General features: G+C 39.5%; 1 protein-coding gene across 1 annotated transcript in view; it reads left to right on the top strand.

Moving 5' to 3' along the window:
* Positions 1–21,013, top strand: part of LOC126278668 (uncharacterized) — a 55,533-nt gene extending 34,520 nt beyond the window's left edge. Inside the window, exon 3 of the mRNA XM_049978906.1 lies at positions 20,359–21,013. Coding sequence (XP_049834863.1) covers positions 20,359–20,950 — 592 coding nt within the window. The 3' untranslated portion in view covers positions 20,951–21,013. The remainder of the gene's footprint in view (positions 1–20,358) is intronic.
* The last annotated feature ends 1,224 nt before the right edge of the window (positions 21,014–22,237 follow it).

Raw genomic sequence — 22,237 nt, 5'->3', positions numbered from 1 at the left:
CACAGTGCAAAACTTTGCTATTCAGTGAGGATCATTTTGCTTGGAGAGTGCACTGTTCTTGACGGAGTATGTAAAATGGCACAGGGAAGGAAGAATTTGTGTCAATTTGTATGGAAGTGTGACGTGTGGAGATCATGCACTTAACATGGAATTGCATCTTCACCTCCCCTTAGAACTGGTACAAAATTTTCCTTGTATGTTGGCTGTCATTTTTCCCTGGCTTCCCATTACCATTGAGAGGATATTCATAAACAGAACACTAATTACCAGTGTCGAGCATCACCTCAAGAAGTGACACAGCTAGCATTTCCACTATGCATGTAAGGTCTAATGGTTATTTTCTTTCCTCTGTTTTTCTAAAACAAAAATGGTCTAGTGGCAAAGAAAACACACACTTAGTAATCCAGATAACACAGGATGTAATCCGGATTAGACTGCAACTTTTTCACTATGATTTTTAACTGAGTATTCAATTCTCACAGATGTTGTAGTGGCCACAAAAGACATGCTCTGGATTTCCCGTTAAACTGCAGGTCTCCATTTTCCAATTAGCTAATGGGGGAAGGTTAGGGACACATAAGTAGCTGCAGTGACCTCCAATTGAAAGACCTGCAAGAGGCCTATTGCTACACCAGGCAGAATTATCTTTTGCTTGTGCTTGTTAGCTTTTTTGCTGCTCTGAAAAACTGGCTTAAACTATACAAACAATTTTTTGAATAACTTCATATTGACACTTCAGTTCTTGCCCATGTATCTGATAAAAGTGGCTGGTACAGAAAAAAAAATCATGGCAGCGCTTGATGTCACATGACTTCTGTGTTGAAATGAAATATGTCCTGCAGTAAAGTGTTTTATAACAATACCTGTAGGCCATTCCTTATTACAATGTCTGAATGTTGTATATTTGATATCAGTTAAACAGTTCTTTGCTTATTCCCTCTAGTGTCACAAAAATGCGAAGTGTGTATTGAATGACAAAATCAAACATTATTCTTGCACCAGGCACACTGGACAAAGGAAGAATTGAAGAAGTCAGGCACTTTGCAGTAACCTAATTTTATTTAGACAGAACTGGGATGGAGTCAGAAATGTTTGTTGTTCTGCATATTGTGCTGCATACTGTGTGTACTTCATCAAATTCGTGAAGCATGGTGAAGCAAACTGGTAATGCACATATGACTGGAGCTTAAGAATACTGTTCCGCTCATAAACCTGAAGTAAGAGAGACGTAGCAGAAATTATGTTGTCTGATTATTTCCAGAAAAGTGCTTTCCACTGATAAAAAAATTCTTTATCGAGAGGTTGAATCACACTAGCAGTTCCAGATGAACTCCACACTACATCTACAGATTTTTTTTTTTTGTCATCCTGCACAAAAACAGAGGTGTCATTACATCCAGACGATGAATCCAACAAAAGCAATTTATTAGTTTCTGCAGCTGATAGGAATATGTTTAGATAATTATTCTTTCCCATTTTTCCAGATTTTGATTCGTTGATTAAAAGATATTTGCAACTAAACACTCCATTTTTTATTTGTGGTCCTGATTTGCCTTGCCATTGTTTGAGGGATATACAGCTGTGGAAACAGTAAACGACTCATACTTATCACTGGCATTATTGTATGTGAAGGTGTCATTGCATTCATTGATTGGGCAGCCAACTCTATTTGTTTTATTCATTTATTTATCCCTCACCCTGCACCCTGCACCCTGAAATGATAATGTGTGGTGTGCACGCAGTTCTTTCATGAAACCTGATTCATCAGCATTATTAACAGCAGTTCATCTTTGTCAACTATGAATTTCTCTATAGCACTGTCTCTCAGTGGCAGCTGCTGTACACGTTTACGTGATGTAAACTTTGTAATTTAGCGACTTCCTATTCTGTAAGATTTCTTAAACATGCGTGGTCAGTTCAACGAAGCCTTGAAATAAGAAATGTTCATGTTGGCTGTAATTTGGAGGGCCCAGTCTCTTAGATCCCTATTTGTAATGGTGCATAGTCTCTCACGAGCTGTTTTAAATCGTTTGAACAGTTTTTCATTCAGATGGTTTCGGGTTTCTGCTTGGAGCATATTTCTTTCTTAATGTAATTCATTCTTCCATTTGAACAGTTCACACTCAAATTGTACAAAACGAAAATGCCTTTGCGCACTGCGTAACTTAGTGTTTTCCTCCTCTTTCATTTAACTAATATTACACTGCCTTTTCTTTGTCACTGAAAGCAGTTTCAGTGTGTGTCTTTTTAGGCTTGAAAGGTATTCTTCATAACTGTTATTGGCACAACTGGCTTCATATGAATCACAATCACATCAAAGTTATTTCCTATTTCTCCTAATGTATCCACAATTTCAAACAAAATGTCAATATCATTTGAATGAATGTCAAGGAAATAAACTAACAAATGACACACATGTACATCCTCAGGAGAAGTGATTTTGGCTGGAAACAATATTCTTCATATTTCATCATTGCTAAACTGATAACATTAATTGGATTCCACATTACTGTGAAACTGGAAGAAGAAAAAAAAAATATCAGGCGTTTTATGAAAGCACAAAAATATTAATTCAACTTTATCTGCATTGTCAATCTTAACAAACTACAAAAAGCAACTGATAATTTGTAATACTTCAGTAGCTAATTCGAGAGAATAGTAACTGTGTACTGCAGCGTCAGTGAAACTATCAATGAACAGCAACCTGAAATGTCTTCTACAAATTTCTATCTGGTTGGGTTGTTTTTCCTGTTTACAAAGTAGGGGTGCACATTTGTACTGCCGCCTGGTGCACTAAGAATTTGGCAATTTTTAGCTGTTTTTTTGTTATTTTTTTTTAATACTTGCAGTGCCTCTTAGCAGCTAAAATTTTGACAATGCATTTCTTTCGTTGTCTTCTTCCTGTGCAAAAATTTCAGGGTAGGTTTGACATGTCTTTTTGGACCATTCCCTTGTTAGTGCAAAGAAATGTAATTTGATACATCAACTTTGGCTAATGATATCTATAAATTGAAATTTTTACAGGGTTATTCATATGTACCTCCAGCATTTCAAAGGCAAACTATCCAAAAACAAGGCATACAAAGAAATGATATTAGTAGATAGAGCATGAAGTAGTTCGTGAAGCATGTTAGAAACATGGTCTGTAGTGGCATGGTGGGTGCATTTTGTGATAACAGGTAAAAGCTCCGACAGAAAAAACAATCCACTCGAGAAAACACATTCCATGGGACTGGCTGCTTATGTGACACAAGGAAGGCAGGTCAATTTTGAAGCATCGGCAGAGAAAGTGGTGTGCAGGAATCATTCGTCTGCATCCCGAAGAAATTGATGATGCATGTGGCCAGAGAACTGCAGATACTGCATTCAAATGTCTGGAACATTCTACGCAAATTTGGGTGTTTAAAAGCATGACAGCTGCAGTTGTTCTGTGTTCTAACCTCTCAGGACAATCATCACTGTTCTGACTTGTAGTGAGATGTTTACTGAAGGAAGACTTTCACAGAAATTGATTTTCAATGATAAAGCCATGTTCCATGCTTCTAAACTTTAATCATAATAATACACATATTTTGGGCTCAGAACCACCACATAAGATTGTGAAACAGTTTTGTGATTCACCTAAAGTTATTGCCTTTTGTGCCATCTCCTTGTAAGGACAATCTTCCTTTGTGGAGGAAAGTGTGACTGGTTTTATTTATATTGACATTGTGCAGTAATGACACAGCTCAAATTACTGGAAGACAGTGGAGACCTCATTGTGCAACAAGATTATGCTCCACCACTGTTTCTTTCAGATGATGATTATTTCAATGCCACATTACCTCAGCAATGGATTGGACATGCTCCCCATTACGGCTTTCCTTTCCTTCAGTGTATCCTACAGTCACCCATCTTAATCCCATGTGATTTCTTTTTACACAGGGTTATGTCAAAGATTGTGTGTTCCTGCCTCCACTGCTATTTAATATGGAAGAAATGAAAGGCAGGATAATTAATGCAGTTGCTGATATCGACCACATGTTGGTACATATATGGCAATAGTTTACTATTATATTGACATTTACCATGTCACAAATGGTGCCCACATTGATCACCTGTGGAGTCGAGAACTTGGAGAAATGCTCTATCGATTGACACATGTCTATTTTCTGAACGTCTGGCAATTGTTCCACAATAGTTTTCACAGACTCTGGAGACACACATACCGGTAACACTGTACACTGTATTTTTGTGGAATTCCAGTTGTGCAATAAAGTAATGTAGTTGCCTGTCCTAAAATGGACAAGTTTTCTGGTAATTATTTGTTACTATCAGACGTCATGTAACAGTAATTTACATGTGTATTGATGAGATCAGTAATTATGTGTGTGGGAGTAAATTCTCATAGTCCGGGGATAAAAAAGTTAGTTACATTGACGTGCAGAATCACAGCTTTTGAACTGTTTAAAATATTAATAAATTATAATAAACAAATGAGAATTGTATGGATTACCATAGAATGTGAGACAGCAATGACAACATTGTGATCTCACGTTCTGAATTGCTGTAAAGTCTGAACACACTTTTCCAAATACTTGAAATTCACAATCAATATTACTGCATTTAAATCTAAATTGCTACAAAGCACCTTGGTGACATTGGAAGCAGGTATCAAAGACATCTATACAAAAATTGATGAGATCACAGTTAATTAATACAAGTAAATATGAGGTCAAATTAACTAGGATTCAGGAGATCCAACTGTTAAAACAGTATGTTCAAAGGCATCTGCAGTTTGATCAAAAGAGTGGTTTAATTTGGTAAATTAGTACTAATTTTTTTATGAGAACAGACAACAGTAAAATGCTGAAGGATTATAATAAGATTGACACCATCCATCGAAACTTGGATTTTATCATCAGTGAGCTACATTGGTGGTTATACAAAAGTTGGATCTATTGAGAAAGAGGAAGGAGAAACTACGGGTTCAACGCCAGCTGGGTGCCGTAAAAATAAGAGCCATCTATGAATGGGTCAGCAATCATTTGTTGAGGGGAAAGTTTCAAACAGCACAGAGGCAATCTAGACATAAACAATAGTGATGCTCGAAAAACATCTGTGGCTATTGCCAAAACTATTGGTTCAAGACTGGAACAAAACCAATGAAATAATTTAAAGGCAACCCTGTACAGAAAAATAATCACTCTGTAACTACCACAAGAAGAATCTGAAAGACACGGGCATAGGACAGGACTGATGCATCTGAAACTGACATCAACCTATCATATCGGACAATCAGACTGACAGCAATATCAGTACTGTCTGAAAGGGCTATACTTATCAGTGATGGCTACAAGGATCAGCATGAAACAAATTATTCAATCTGCTAAAGTGGCGCTCTGACTATTCCCACAAGCTGAAGCCAAATACTAGAGAGAGTTAAACCACCCAAACATTACATCTCTTGGGAAGACCGACCCACTGTAAAAGTAATTAAGGATAGAGGAACATAGGAATGAATACATTGTGGTTTTCATGTGGATGAAGAAAAAGCCATATGATTGTAATAGGTATTATGCAATATGAATAAAAACTGACAGATTTGTTGAATGAGCCCATTTAAAACAACTTACAGTGAAGGTTATTAAGAAGGTGCAATCATTAATCCAAAACTCAGGTCTTGATAATGATATAGCCTGGGCACTGGCCACAAGTTCTGTCAACACTAAGAATTTATTGATTACCTTTGATATGAAATGAAAGCATGCTCCCTGAGGTCCATTGTTAATGGGGCTGAATTGCCTACCTATTGAGTTGCTGCACAAGTTCATAGTGTTCTTCCATAAGTTTCATAATCACAACAGATACAAATAATAAACTTTAGTCATTAAGAATATATTTCCCTTCACTATTTACAATAGTCAGCCAATGCTGGGGTACCATTTTGATTCCGCAACTGTAGAAAACATGTGGTTTTCAGGTGAAGAATTCTTAGCCATGTTTGGAGTGAAATTTCATCCAGAAAGGAAGTTCCTTAAAGGTTACTTGATTGAGAACAGAAAAGGTGAAAAATCTGAGGGAGCAAGCTCATGTGAACAAGGTGGGTGTGGAATGAATTTCCAACCCATCTTCGGCATAGTATTTTTTTGTCAGTCTAGCAGAATGCGGGTGACTGGTGTTATGGAGTAACATCACTTCACACTGTATTCGTGACCATTGTTCTTGGATTGGTTCTGCAGGAAGCCTCAGTTGTTGACCATAAACGTCAGCAGTGATGGTCATACCTTAGGGCATAGTACACCACACCATTGCTATCCACCAGATGGATAACTTTATTCTTCATGGATGTGCATAGGTCTTTGTATGGGGAATTGCTTGGTCTGAGCTCAGCCATTTTTTTCTTTTCCTTATGTTGGCATAAAGACACCATTTCTCATCACAAGTAATGATACAGGATAGGAAGGGCCAGTGTTGTTCATGAACCAAATGATTACGAAGAAGCAGAGATGCACATATGGCAATCCACCAATTTTTGTGATTTTGACTTGGAGCAAACAGTAACCAGACACCCAATTTTTAAACCTTCCCCATTTTCTGCAAATGCTGCATGCTGCATGATGATGGAATGATCAGTTAATCACATTTGCCAATTCTTGAGTACACAGAGTTTGATCATCATGAATTAATGCACTTAAATGATTATCAAACTGAAGGTCTTTCTGAACGTAGAGAATCACTAATGTCTAAACAATCTTCCTTAAAATGAGAAAACCCTTTTATTCCCATGCTGTATGGAATTACCACATACACAATACACATGCTTGTGGCTGTCTTTGCTGCTGTCATTGATCTGTTGAACCAAACAGAAGAATATGTCTTAAATGTTAAGATTTATGCACTTAGCACTCTATTTTCTAGTGTCCACAGTTCCATTAACTATCTCCAAATGACAAAATGACAATATGTAAACTCAAATAGAAACTGCAAATAAAAATGATCAATAAATAAGCCCATAGCAACTGGACTATTAACATGCCAAACAAAAATGTTATGAAATTACACACGATCCTAATGAAATAATATGTGAAGGATTATACTTGCTTCATTTAGCTTACATAGAAGCAGTGCATACAGCAAACAGATACCTATTCTGTTCCTGGACATGAGGCCCACAGAAATCACAATGGCACACACATGAGGTCTACTGGAAACTTACATACATCAACCAGTGCATACATACCAAACCCCATCATCTCATTCAGAAGTGTTCTACCCTACACACGGCAACAACTAGAGCCCACAACATCAGTATCCAAAGCAAGATCAAACAACAATCAAGAGAACTGTTTAACACCTATGGAGCTGACAGATACAATAAGCGGTCATGTGCTTACCACAAGTCTAGGGTGTTGATGATAAAGAAAGCAAACTGCTTTGCCAAGGAGGCATCAAGTCTATTTCTGGAATGACAACAGGATTCACGATTTGGTAGGGACCACTAAAGTTACAGTAAAATCCCTCATTATCTTGCTGCAAACATACAAAACAAGAAGCAATAAAAATCTGCAATCTACAGGGAACTGTCAGTCTACAGCTCCAAATCTTCCTGGGACCAGCCAACTACTTTACATCCCTCTGCAGGTTATATTGACCTGATATAAACCCAATAGCCAGTCACTAAATGCTTCCAATGTCTGCTGACCATGCCTACTTGCTAAAAACCCCCACAGAAAGGATAGTATCATAGAATTAGTTAAATTTGTGTCTTGTATGTTGTTAGTTCTTCTCCTAAATGTTCCCGTTTGTTTTCCATCAGGGTTCCCTTATGGTGAGTTTGTGTCTTAATCTCCCTCGTTTCGACTAGTAATTTCACCTTAAGACTTCTACAGTGTAAAATGTGCCACACATTTAAAGGTAATCTTGTAACTGGGCGCTACCAGATTCTTCCTGTTTGTTATGGGCATTGTCTTAAATTTATCAATGCCTAAAGAATATTGGTATTCACTACACAAAATAAATACCAAATCATAAATTCACTCAAAACTATTAAATGATCATACATTTCTGCACGTAACATCATCTTTACAGTATCAAAATGAATCTTCGTTACCTTTTACCAGCCATAGGCAAACAGTTCCTAGACAAACATGAGAGTTTTGGCTTTATTGAATGAATGGCAACAATAATTATTTATTTATAGTTTATTATTTACTTACTGTTGACGTCTGGGCCGCACTGTTGATGTCTGGGCCGCAAACTCCACATGTATGCCAAGCAGAATGTGTCCATCGTGACTGTGGCGGAAGGACTCTGAGTAATGGATTACTGGCAAGGTAGCCATTGCTGATGCTGAGTAGTGCCAATGGAGAGACCCCCCATTTGGAGTAGGTGGCACCAATGCAGGTGAGCTGCAAATGAAGCAGAGTAAGTTCTATCACTGGTGGCCATACAGGCCCAGTAGTCACTATAGAAGGAAAGCCCTCTTTTAGTGTAAAGAGATACAAAACTAAAATGTCCCTTTCTCTGGCTCTGCCATGGGCAGAAGGCTCCAACATGGGAGGAGCATAGGGCTATGTGACTAGCAGAGAAATACTCTCTCCAATATTTAGTGTGCACAAGGGCTGATATGGATTCCTTCTTGGCCACAAAGCCCTCATTCTTTGTGGAGAAGTTAGAAGACAAGTTTGGGGAAGTGGCAGTCATCTCTAAAATGAAAAGTAGGTCAGTTTCTATCAAAACAGCATCCCATGCAGACTTAAGGGTGCTGCTCACTTGTAAAAAGGTGGCTGACATAACAGTAACTGTCACTCCCCATAACAGTCTGAACAACTTGGAACTAGGGGTGTACACTTCATCTGCCATGTATATAGGGACCAAAGTACAATAAAGTCACCTCCAGTACCTTCATCTTGGCAGTTGATGGAGACTAATTGTCTCAAAAGGTCAAGGTGATGGTATACCAATCCAATGGGAAACCCCCTTCACCATGCAGTGCTTAAAGTGTCTTTGCATTGCTACACTAGCCCCCTTCTGAAGAGACTGTTGAGGAGTGCTGCATGCCAATGCTCCCTGTGCATGTCTCCCATATCAGTCAGCTGTGGAAACCACAATTCTCCCTGCTCACCAGATGAGAGAGAGAGAGAGAGAGAGAGAGAGAGAGAGAGAGAGAGAGAGAGAGAGAGAGAGAGAGAGAGAGGAGGGGGGGGGGGGGTACTAACTTACCAAGAGGCCAAAAAGAAGAAAGAGCAGTTGCACTCATCATGTAAAACAAGTTTGTGTGCTAAAGCTATGACAATGTTGCCCCTCCCCCCCCCCCCCCCCTGCACTTGGGCATTGGTGCTCCTGCCTGTTAAATCTCTTACATTGAACCCTCAGGGCCACTCAGCCATGCCTGCCCTCCCCTCGCCCCCCCTCCCCCTCCCCCTCCCCCGATGGTTGGGGGCTCCACTCTCACTGTTTCCCTTCTTCGGGATTGATGGTTTCAATTGACCCACCAGAGACATTGGTCCCTATCTCCTAGCCAGAGACAAATCGCCTTTCTCTAGCGTCTCCCGCCAGGAAGGGTTACTTCATGACACAGTGAATGTTTCTGCTGGTCTGCAACCAGACACTAGCCAGTGGCTGAAGGTGCCACAGGCCGCTAGTCAGAGCTTCCCAATCACCATCTTTACCTGGAACTGATTCAGAGAAGCCCTCACAATCATCAAAAGCCTCTACGGAGAGGAACGACTAGTAGTAGTCCTCAAAAAAAGACATTCCAGTGGCCCCCACATCACCAGATCCCAACTGTTCCACTCCTGCGGCTGAGACAGATTTTCCAGCAGCCCCGGGTGCACCATTTTGCATCACACAATGGAACCTGGAACCTATGTATATGGAGGCCATAACCACTCAACCAATGGCAACAGATGACTGTAGGGCCTGCCTCCTTGGTATTTTCATGGCCTCAAGCACACTGGCAACATTATTCTCCAGTGGATTTGTTGCAGTTTTTTCCACCATCTGGCTGAGATAAGACATCTTTCAAGAACTTAGCCTGCCTTCTGCACTGCCCTTTAGGAGACCTAGTTTCCAGCATAGACCCCAGCCCTTTATGGATACCAGGCATATTATAAGAATTGTCCTAACTATGACAGGATGCAGGGCAGAGTTTGCACATATGTTCTGGACACACTGTATAGCAAACTTGTGCCTTTTAATACACCTTTAGAGGCTGTGGCTGTTCAAGTAAGAGCATTTCAGGATTTAACCATCTGCAATATTTACATACCTCCCTCTTGATGGTGAAGTCTCAGAACATTTTGTTTGCATTGGTTGATCACATCAGCTCACCTTCAATAATGTTGGATGTATCAACACCCTTAAGCCTTTGTGGGGCTGAGCCAAGATCACTGGCCACAATGAAGACCTCAAAAACTGGCACAACTAAACGCTTGCCTCTTGAATACTGGCATCCCCACACACTTCTGTGTGACACACAGAACTTGGAAACTCCCTGGCAGATTTAAACTGTGTGCCGGACCAAGACTCGAACTTGGGACCTTCACCTTTCGCGGGCAAGTGCTCTACCAACTAAGCTACCCACATGCTTGGATAGCTCAGTTGGCAGAGCACTTGCCCATGAAAGGCAAAGGTCCCAAGTTCGAGTCGGTCCAGCACACATTTTTAATCTGCCAGGAAGTTTCAAAATCAATGCACACTCCACTTCAGAGTGAAAATTTCATTATGGAAACACGGAACTTTCTTGGCCATTGACCTTTCCATTTGCAGTCCTTGTCTTCTCCCATCCATCCACTGGAGAGTCCACAATGACCTGTGTGGTAGTGATCACTTCACAATCTTCTTGTCCCTCCCTCGGCATCACTCCCATGGATGCCTGTCAAGATAGGCTCTCAACAGTGCTGGCTGGGATGCTTTCACCTCTGATGCCATCTTGGCTCCCCGCCGCATGGTGATATTGATGAGGCAGTCCAGAGTCCAACTATAGCTATACTGTCGGCAGCCAATTTGGTGATACCCTGTCCCTCAGAATGGATGACAGTACCTTGGTAGTAACCAAATATTGAAGTGGCCATTAGAGATCATATATGAGCCCTCCAGCACTGAAGTGGCACCCATCAATGGAGCACATCATTGTCTTTAAACAGCTACATGCTCGAACCAACCACCTAATAACATGACAGAAAAAAGAATTCTGGGAACAATGTTTTCACCATAGGACCACACACACACACACACCTCCCTTTTGCATGTTCGAGCAAATATCAGACATCTCTATGGATACCAGATACCTGCAGGTGTAGCTAGTATTACCTTGATTGGCGCTGTCTACACTGACCTAGGTGGCATAGCTGAACATTTTGCTCTCCAGCTTCTGAAGAGTATGAATCTGCCTTTCATGCCTTAAACAGTGGGTGGACAGAAATTATCTTTCACTATACCCCACCTGAAGCCTTATACTCCATTCAGTGAATGGGAAATTTTAGTTTGGCGTACTTTGTCTAGGAGAGTATGGTCTACACACAAACGTGCACAGGCATGCATACTGCTTACCCCCATCATCATTACTGGGGATCTTGTCTGTATAATTTGAAAGGATATTTTGTTAAAACTGGAGCTGTAATGCTTAGGCTGCAAAAGACACACACATAGTAGCTGAATAGAGAGATTTATTTTCTTTTATATAAACTCAGACTGCAACTGCATTAAGTGCATTTGCCACTCATTGCCTGTAGCTCCATAATACATGTTCTAGTTCTCAGAGGATAAATACCAAGTAGACTGAGCAAATTACTTTGTTTCAGATAGGTCTTAAAAATGCTCATTTTAAGGTGACCATTAAGGCAGTTTAAAGTTCCACTTCAAATGTATCACAAATTTGTGGATTTTCTGCATCAGTAATAGGCAGATACCTCACTGTATATGTACAGCTGCAGTTTACTGGCTACTTGAGCATGCCTATAGTTACAAACACTGAGGGTGACATTGGTGTAACTTTCATTGTGTTCCTAGATGCGATAATTAATTTCATTAAACACACCACAAAACAAAGCAAACAGACATTGTTGCTGAGCTTATTTTTAGCTGGCACTAACAAACTGTATAACTGCAGTTGAGTACATTTCAGTAAATGTTTCCAGAAATTGCTGAGAACATCTTTACTTTGGCTAGAAAGAAGTTAAAATTATGTAAATATTTGAAACTATGAGCAACTGAAATGTTGTTTGTAGTAGTGACACTACATTCTAGCTAGTTTGTTCTAAATTGCCAATATAGTAGCTTAAGCTCAGATTAAATTATTTCATACATTGCTGTGAGAAACAGATTTGAAATGAATGTAGAAGTATGATTCCAGTCCAAAAGTGATGGTAGCTAAAAAAGTCTTAACTGGATGTTAGTAACAGGTGTTACAAAATTAATAAGGATCTTAAGGCTTTGTAGTGTTCATTACATTAAACTTAAAATTATAAATAATACAGCAACTCATATAGCTAAAGTAGGAAAAAAGCACATATACCTGCCCCCATCCCAAACCCCAATTCTGTGTGCAGCCTTTTCATATATATAATTGTTACAGTGTGGAAGTGCTGTAAGGTTAATTGTAAGTTGAATGTAATATATGCTAAAAACACCTATATTCATTTTAAAATCCCCAGTATATATTACAGAAGTAGCACACAGTAAATGGTTGGCTCCCTGTATTCTGGTACCATAGGAGAATTTTATTTGGCAACACCCCTCCCACCACCAACCCCGAGCCCCCACCCCACTTCTGTTGGCTACTCAGAACAAAAACTAAGTTATTAATCTAAGTAATATAATATCACAAACTATTGTACAGCACCATAACTGATTTAAGAACACATTTTGAAATTTCATTATGAAAAAGATTAATTGCAGAATAAAGCAACATATCGGGCTGAAGGGAAAGCAGTTTTTCGTTCTTGGTGTAGGGTGAGAACAAAATTATCCAATGTGGAGTCTGAGTGTTACAGCAGTGCACATAACTTTCAGAAGGACTGACAAGAGTAATGTCTTGATATCATGGTGGTCATGAGTCCAATATCATAAAAATGCAGAAAAACCAATAATTTTCATATTATCAGTGTGTATCAAAATAACATTTGCAAAGGACATTTCTGCCATGTTCTGTTCCCATAAATTCCTACAGAAATGTTTAAATAAGAAATGTAGGCTATCTTAATTCGCCCCCTTGTAAACATACTGAGAACATATATATTCTTTAGTTTGATGTAATGATACAGTGCTGAGAGCATGGAACCTGAAGTCATTCATTTGTCAATTTACTCACTAACTTATTGCTAATCATCTATTATACTCCATAGATCCATCATGAACAGTAGTTTTCACTGATGTGGAATGGATATACGCAGACTTAAGACTAATTATGTGTTCTCTCATAGCAACTACCTATCATTGGATCAGCAGAAAAATTACCTAAAAACTTATTACTTTCTCAGTTAGCAAAATTAGCTGCTGTCTAGCTACAAACCTTGGTTAATATTGTAGTACCAGAGCTGATAATTGCCAAATAGTTTCCCTTGACATTATAAGAATAGATTCCTGTTTAGAATTAACATTGTTACTTGATGTGGTGATAATACTAGTTTGCATTTCTTCAGAGTATTTGACGGGGTAATTTATGTAAGAAGTTATAAAGAAATATAATAAATATCTTATGTTTTTGTTAACACTTTCTAGTTTAGTTTCACTTTAGTTGTGAAGCCACTTTCCATGTTTTGGGAAATTGGGAAACATCAAAAGAATCTCTCTGTCTCTGTCTGTCTCTCTCTCTCTCTCTCTCTCTCTCTCTCTCTCTCTCTCTCTCTCTCTCTCTCTCTCTCTCTCTCTCTAAAAACAAAGATTCCAAGACTTACCAAGCGGTATTTCCCTCTCCTTCCCTCTTTCCTGAAGAAGCAACCGCCGGTTGCGAAAGCTAGAAATTCTGTGTGTGTGTTTGTGTGTTTTATTTATTGTGCCTATCTACCGGCGCTTTCCCGCTTGGTAAGTCTTGGAATCTTTGTTTTTAATATATTTTCCCATGTGGAAGTTTCTTTCTATTTCATATATATTGGGGGAATCTATCGAACACATCAGAGTATGTGAGAAAATTTGTGTGTTCTGTGTCATGTCAAAAAAGCCTATGGACCATCCTTCACTTCAAGAACTACAAATGGCATTACCTACTTTAACATAATGCAACTGTGGTTCATGTCACAACTTGAAACTGATTGCAGGAATTCAGTCTTGCAACAAGATATTACCACTCCATATTTGCAAAACTATGTATAAAACTATCTGAATGAGGCATTGGCACTGGTAACCTAGTGCTGCTCAAGTCGTCTTCTTGTAGGTTTACGTCAAGGATTTTGTTTGTTCCATCTCTACCACATACTTGCAAGGACTTCTGATACTGCATCACAGCACCTGTTGTTACCATCACCCCTGATAAACTGGGTTGGGTGTGGGCAGAATTGATGCAAACAGTTATCTGTGTCCACCCTTCATCACAACACCGATAACATTCATAAACATTGTTAAAAAACTGTTTGCCTATTACATAAAGCCGCTTGGAGTGGAGTAGCCACGCAGTTTGAGGCAGTCATGTCACAGACTGCACGGCCGCTCCCGCCGGAGGTTAGTCCTCCTGTGTGTGTGTGTGTGTGTGTGTGTGTGTGTGTGTGTGTGTGTGTGTGTGTGTGTTTCTTAACAAAAGTTAGTTTAAGTAGTGTGTAAGTCTAGGGACTGATGACCTAAGCAGTGATCATTCATTATGTTGTCATTAGTAGTTTATCATTTTTTTATTTAAATGTTTCATGGAGTTCTTAATTAACCTGCATCATTTATTGTTAATTGTTATCTGCCCCTCTTCTTCTCTGGTTCTATCACTCTTCTCATTTCCTACCTCATATATTATCTTTATTTCGTTACATGAAGATAAGTACCGAGTAGAACAGTTTGTTATGAAACTTCCAAAGAGACATGTGCAACTGTATAATAGGTGTAAAACAATGTGTAAAACTACAGATAGAGAGATGCTGAAGCACATTTATTTGGCTGCCAAGAGAGCAACACATGACGCCTTCAATTACTAGCATAGCAGAATTTTGTTTAATTATCTTCCAAAAAACTGAGGAAATTTTCATTGAATGTGAAGGCTGTTAGCAGCACCAGAATTAGTGTCCAGTCACTTATGGCCAAGACAGGAACTAAAACTCAGTGTATGAAAACAGAAGCAGATATGCTTAGTTGCTACTGACCATACAGCAGAGATCCAGAGTCTCAAATAGGCACAACAAAATGACTGTCAGAAAGTGAGCTTTTGGCCAACAAGTCCTTTGTTGAAAATAGACCGCACACGCGCACGCACGCACGCACGCACGCGCGCGCGCCTCAGTCTCTGGCAGCTGAAGCCAGATGCGAGCAGTAGTGCATGATTAGAGAGGCAACTGAGTGGGGGTAAGGAGGAGGCTGGGGTGGGGCGGGGGAGGGATAGCAGGGTAAGGGTGGAGGATTGTAAACTGCTGCTAAGGGGAGTGTGCAGGGGTGAGGTGGAGAGAGGGTAGGGCAGATAGGTACAGTTGCTAGGTTAGACAAAGGATGGGGGAGAGGTAGGGGGGTAGTGAGAAAGAAGAGAAGTAAAAACACTGTGTGTGTTGGTGGAATAGAGGGCTGTGTAGTGCTGGAATGGGAACATGGAAGGGACTAGATGGGTAAGGACAATGACTAACGAAGGTTGAGGCCAGGAGAGTTACGGTACTCAGTATTTTGCAATTACGTTTTGTAATGAGCTATAGTGACATCAGAGCAGTATTGTATACAGTGCTAATGGCATTAGTGGGAAAATATGCCTGGAGAGTTCCCTAAAAGATTAAATTTTTGGCTGACTGGTGACCCTCTTGAACTCTACTCAGATGCTAAATCATAATCAGTATTCAAATTTAACAAAAGTAAATGGATGTCATGGTGTGTGAGGCTACATAATTTTGTTCCTTAGACCAGTATATAAAGATATTATCAGTGTCTGTTTTTGACCAATTAGCTATTGTAGTAGAGAAGTTTACAGGGAGACTTAAACTGAATGGTAACATTACTGATGACCATAAATGCTTATTGGAAGAGTCTTAAAAAAACTACTTTAAAACAATAAGAAAAGGTCATTTCTTTGCTCATTACTGTTAACTAGGCCAATAAAGCTTAAATGTTCTTTATGAAAATGTTAAAATTATCTATAGGTGCTAAGTATAACTATTGTAATAAATTAATTATGAAATTCTAATGAAGTTGCACGTGTTTCTATATGCTCCTGTAAGCTAAATTTTTCAGTGTCTGTTCTTACATTCAAGAAAACTTCTGATGAATGTAGCAACTTCTCCTTTCTCCATTTCTTTTCTGGAGAAGTGAAATTCTAACATAAATCCTATAGTACGTAACACACAGATACCAGCTATCACAAAACGGACAGGCAGATTTTCACAACTGGGTTTGACAACACTTGTAAACCATTTACCTGCATTGATGAATTAAGTTTACTTCAGTCATAGAATTCGGCATTTCACACTGAAATGTAATTGGGTGGAAATTAAATTCCTAGTAACTGTTGAAAATTTTCAGTCAATAACTGTTTGGACTGATGCAACAAGCCAGAGCTATGTCGCAAAATTACTTTTTTTAAAAAGTTTGTTTGAATCCTGTTCCCTCTTAAAAAAATTTTCTCCTCTCAGCAGTTCTAGAAAAGATGTCTCCTCCCAATTCTAAAGAAGACTCAAATCTTAAAACTGTAACAACTGGTATTTGTCACTCACAGTGCATACCCCCCTCCCTGTCCACTTTCTGTTGTTAACCCTGCCAGTTTACCTTCCCTTTCCTGTCATGAAGGATATCCCTAGTATATTCCCATCCACCGACAGCATAAAAAGGAGCATCACCAATAGATGGCCCAGCACATCACATAAGCTGCTGTTAAAATTTGAAATTAACTTTTCTGAAGTCTTCCATGGCATCTCTGGACTGTTAAGAACTCAGTTATTGTTCAATGTCACTTCAATTGTACCAAGTCTTACTCTATTCTGTGCCCATATCCCTTAGTACTACAACCTGGCCCACCCACTATATTCATGGTGTCATCCTTAGTGAAGACTTAATGAAGTGATCACAAAGATCATGTAAGACAGAGGTTAAAACATTGGTGACCTGGTATTCCAACCCTAGTTCATCCTGCAAATGCCATCATACACTTCTAGCTTGGGGATTATCTAATATCAAAGTTTTCTTTCTTTTATCTTATGAACATTCTTACTTTACAATTTATTGCTGAAAATTTATTATGCTCTGTCCATACATAAATCTGCCAGTCTCGTCCACTTCTAATTGAGACAATGGGCCAGTTATTTTCCATTTTCACCACAAATGTATCACATGAAGTTCTGAATTATGAGAAGGCAAATTTCTACTCATCATATAGCTAAGATGCTGAGTAGCAACTTCCCTACTCATAATATTGTTACACTCCATTCTGGATTTCCCATTGTTAGATGAAGTTCTTTGCATGTTCTGCCTATAACCTGTTTCCACATCCTTCTCTTTACCATCCTTCTTCTTTTCCTGTCCAGATCCATCTTAGTTTTATTTAATTAGGTCTGAAAAGCAGCAATTTTCCTGCCCTGTCTCTCTCTCTCTCTCTCTCTCTCTCTCTCTCTCTCTCTCTCTCTCTCTCTCTCTCTCTCTCTCTCTCTCTCTCTCTCTCTCTCTCTCTCTCTCTCTCCCCAGTGTCAATGCTTACTGCAAGAATCCATTGTCCATTCAGGGCCTTGTTTGCAAAAATAGCAAATTGGTGATTCACTCTGTAGCTGACAGGCAGTAACATCGAAAGCTACTGGTTAAACGTCTAACACAAACACTGCTGCATCAAGCCACCTATATACCCGGGCCGCTGAAACATTGCACTTGACGTTTGCGTATGAAGTTGGCAGCGTAACAGAGTAACAAGTGGAGAACGATAGGCGCTAGGCGTTCAGCGTGGGGCGCCAGCCAATCACAGCGCAGTGAGCACTGCTGTTACTCACGTGCTGTGACGTCAAAGTTCCCGCGTTGCCGGCTTTGTTTAGTGCATGTGTATACAACGTGAGTTGTGTGTTGTTTACCGCGTGTTTTCGTTGTACTGTGTGCTCTATCGTTGTGACTTTTGTTACGTTGGGAGTTTACGTACTTGGAAAATGCCACCGAAAAGACTTCGTTCACCTAGTGACAATCCTTTGCGTCGAGGGGTGCCACTAAACAGCCAGGCACTAGAGTTGCTACGCAGAACTCGTGAGTTTTACGAGCAGGAGAAAAACTACGTAAGCATTCATGGACAGACAGCAATTCCTGCCGACAAAGTGGTGGAACGTACGTCGAAAACTCTTGGTATTAGTGCAAGAACGGTAGTAAGGGAGTATTACTACAAAACTTGGAAGATACTGAAGTGAGCCGTAATGATTCCGAGCTGTCTGGATCAAATAATACATTTTTATCAACCCCGGGAAAGAAGAAAAAGCGGCGAAGTCCTGTCACAGATTTAGATTCTTTCCAGACTGATGCAGTTCGTAGGCATGTTTATGCTTACTACAGCAGAAAAGAGTATCTGACTGTAGCTAAGTTATTAATCTCTTTAAAAGAAAGTGAACTCTTCAGGGGTGGTAAAACATCACTAAAAATTGTGCTAAAAAATATGGGTTTTCGTTACAAAACGCTAGACGGACGCAAAGTACTGTTAGAGAGGGCACATATTGTTACCGCTCGTAACATTTTCTTGCAGAGAATTGTGGGCAGAGACATTCATTCCATAATTTGGCTAGACGAAACGTGGGTTAATGCCGGGGAAGCTGTCAGTAAATGTTGGACAGATAACACACCCAGCAGTAGCGGCCATCAGCCGACGGGAAGAGGAGCTAGATTAATTGTGGTCCATGCAGGCTCCTCCAGTGGTTTTGTCCCTGACGCACTTTTAGTTTTTAGATCAAAAAAGACTGCTGATTACCATGAAGATATGGATCACGCACGATTTGTTGAGTGGTTCAGGAACCTTTTAAAACAATTTCCTGTCCCTACAACAATTGTAATGGACAATGCTCCATATCATTCGGTGATACAGAACAAAGCCCCAACTACAAATGATCGGAAAGAAGTTATGGTGCAGTGGTTACAGGCTCGAAATATTGCAGCGGATATGGGTATGACAAAGGTTCTGTTATATTCTCTTGTTAAAGAAAATAAGCCTACGACACCTATATACGTAGTAGACGAAATTGCCAAGGAGCAGGGTCATACTGTAATAAGGCTGCCACCATATCACTGCCATTTCAACCCTATTGAGTTAGTATGGACTGACGTAAAAATGTACGTAAGGAACAACAACGAGTCCTTTACAATAACAGAGGTAAAAAAGCTGTTGCGTGAAGCTCTTGTGACTGTGGATGCAGCCTCATGGAGAAAAAAAGTAGAGCACGTCGAGAAGCTTATACGAGCAGCAGAGACAATAGAAGGCATTATCAGTGGCCATGAACAATTAATGATTTGTCTTGCCGATGACGACGATGAAGACGGTTTTAGCGATGAATCGGACAATAGTGACGATGGCGAGCTGGATGGAATTGCGCCATTATCGCTGTAAATTGGCGAGTGAAAAAATTCTAATATTGGTTATTTATTGCAATCTCGGTTATTATTTATTTTGTAAACTACGTACATTATTGATTTTAAAGTACCAGTCGTCAGATGCTTGTTTTTTGTATTTCTTTTCTCCGTTATCGAAAGGGTGCGCATTGTTATGCTTTTACATGCATTATTATACAGTTGTTTACTTCCTGTCATTGTAGTACAACTAAAAACGAGTTTTTATATACATTGTAATTGCTCAATCGCTTGCATTTACGAGACGGGACGGAAAACTGTATCGTCTGCTGTGTGTATAGAGGCTGCTGTTGCAACATCGCTATTACAGTATAGCCAACCTAACTAGACAAAAAGCGAACTGTCAAGTGCAATGTTTCGCCGGCGGGGGTATAGTATCCAGTATCGTGCTACAAATGTGAATATGTAAACTTCTGTATGCTTAATCTAAACAAGAGCCTGAAAGATGTTGAAAACTATTTCATAGAAATTATATAGCAAATCACTGGCCTTAGCCATTTTAGTTACATTTTATTTGATGGTGGTTTGCTTTCCTTATCTTATTGAAGAATTCTATCCCTTTGCAGCTACAAAATATTAGCCACTTAGTAATAACTTCAGCTAGCCAAATTCCTCTACTGTTATATAATATTCCTCTGTAGTGAAATGTCTTTCACAGTTATCTTATAAACGTATTATCCGCAGATCGTCAGAGGAAACACCCAAAGGAAACACTGCTGGGAAAGTGCAAACAAGACACAGCTGGCATGGAAGTGGAGAGCTAATTTGCCCCACACAGCAAACAACTGGTTGGGACAGCTGGCTGTCAATAGCTGGCCCATCAAGAATGGCACAAGAACAGTTACCAGGAGAACGTCCAGTGCAAGAGGCAACTGAATTTTCAGGGTCAGCCTCAGCTAGTCAGACAGCAAGTGAAATGACACTACTACAAGAACAAAATGTCAGTTCAACATCCAGCTTCATCCCAACACCTGGGCCATCTGGTTTAGCACGCAAACGACGAATAGGAGGAGAACTGTTTGACTACCAGCATAAAGTGAGAAAGGAAGCTGAGCGATCAGACACAGCAAGACATAGCTGGCATGAAACAAAAAGGAAGGTTTTGCCACAACAGGGTGGAAGTACCAGAGCCAAAGGCAAAAAGAGCACCACATCACCACAGCAGGCTGATAGAGAAAGGAGAGGTGAGTATACATTGGGCAAACAGTCAGGAGGCAGTCCCTTCACAGCATCAGAAACTAGTGAAACAGGCGACGATGACTCTGAAGAGCAGTAAGTTCAAATGTTACTGAATAAAGTGACAACTGAAACTAAATTGACAGTGACAGTATATTGCCTTCGGAAGAATATTTTGGGTTGGGGTGGGAGGGGGGTGGGGGGGTGTATTTTAAAAACTTCATTCACACAAAACATGAAGAGAATTTTTGAAGAAACTGCTCAGTTCTACAGAATGGACTAAGCACTTTAATTTTTAAAAAAGTGACAACACTCATAAACAGCATTGAGAATGTTTGTGAGGGAGTATTTTGCCGATAACTTGGTGATATTTGCTGCTTAAATATTTGGACTAGACTTTCAGAAGACCCATAAGAAGAGTTATGCTTGGTGATAAATTTGACATCAATGCTGCAAATACATCAAGAAAACAAGGATTGTGTAAATGCATCACAATAATTTTCATATTGCCAATATAGAAGTGAACAAAATAATTTTTAAAATCAAAACAGTTAGGGACAAAAGAAAATTGATGCCATGTATTTAAGCAGCTTTTGTTGAAAAGCCATTTAGCTTAATTGCTTACCTAATCGTAATGGATCTGACAGAAGTATGCAAACCATATAACTAAAATAACTTGACTGCAAAAATCTACATCTATACTGAGTTTTCAGTATATGAATCTGTTATATAAATATATAAGGCGTCAACAAAGAAAATTTTTGGTAACATTAATACAAGGTAATTGAATTGGAAAAAGGAAGATAGTCTATTCCCCCCCCCCCCCTCTCCCCCCCCCCCCCCCCTCTCCCCTGAAAGTAAGCTGAGATATACATATGATTTTGGAGCTGTCCAATCATTGATGAGTGGAAACCATAAGAAAAAACAGTTAATAATACGGAAAGTATTGCCTTTCAAAGTTTTTAATTAGTGAAATAGAGAATAATTTCTGGACACTCTTCCGTTTTCCACTTGCTTGTGTAAGTAGCACCACCAGATGTCAGGCAAAGAATGTTACAACACTGCTACTAAGTGGCATTTAAACACTTTTTTTCAGTTTTATTGTCCCACATTGTCAGTGTGTTTACATAAGTTGCTGTTTGTAGACTCTTAGCATATGAGTGAAAGTGACTCTGTAATTGAAAAAGTGCAATAGAGAAGAAAAGGTGTAAGAAATATAGATGACTATGTCAAAGAAAGAATCAAGAGAGCTAGATCACTAGGACAGGAAAACATAACATCTAAAGGATTAAATGTGCCAGCAAAATGGTCTGATACACCATGCAAGTTAGTTCTATATAAAATGTTTTCATGTGATACGTCTTCATTTTAATGCTTAATATTTAAG

Source organism: Schistocerca gregaria, chromosome 6, assembly GCF_023897955.1.
Source record: "Schistocerca gregaria isolate iqSchGreg1 chromosome 6, iqSchGreg1.2, whole genome shotgun sequence".
In the NCBI taxonomy this organism is placed as follows: Eukaryota; Metazoa; Arthropoda; class Insecta; order Orthoptera; family Acrididae; genus Schistocerca; species Schistocerca gregaria.
The sequence above is the reverse complement of the archived record's forward strand: the minus strand, read 5'-3'. Positions and strand labels throughout refer to the sequence as shown.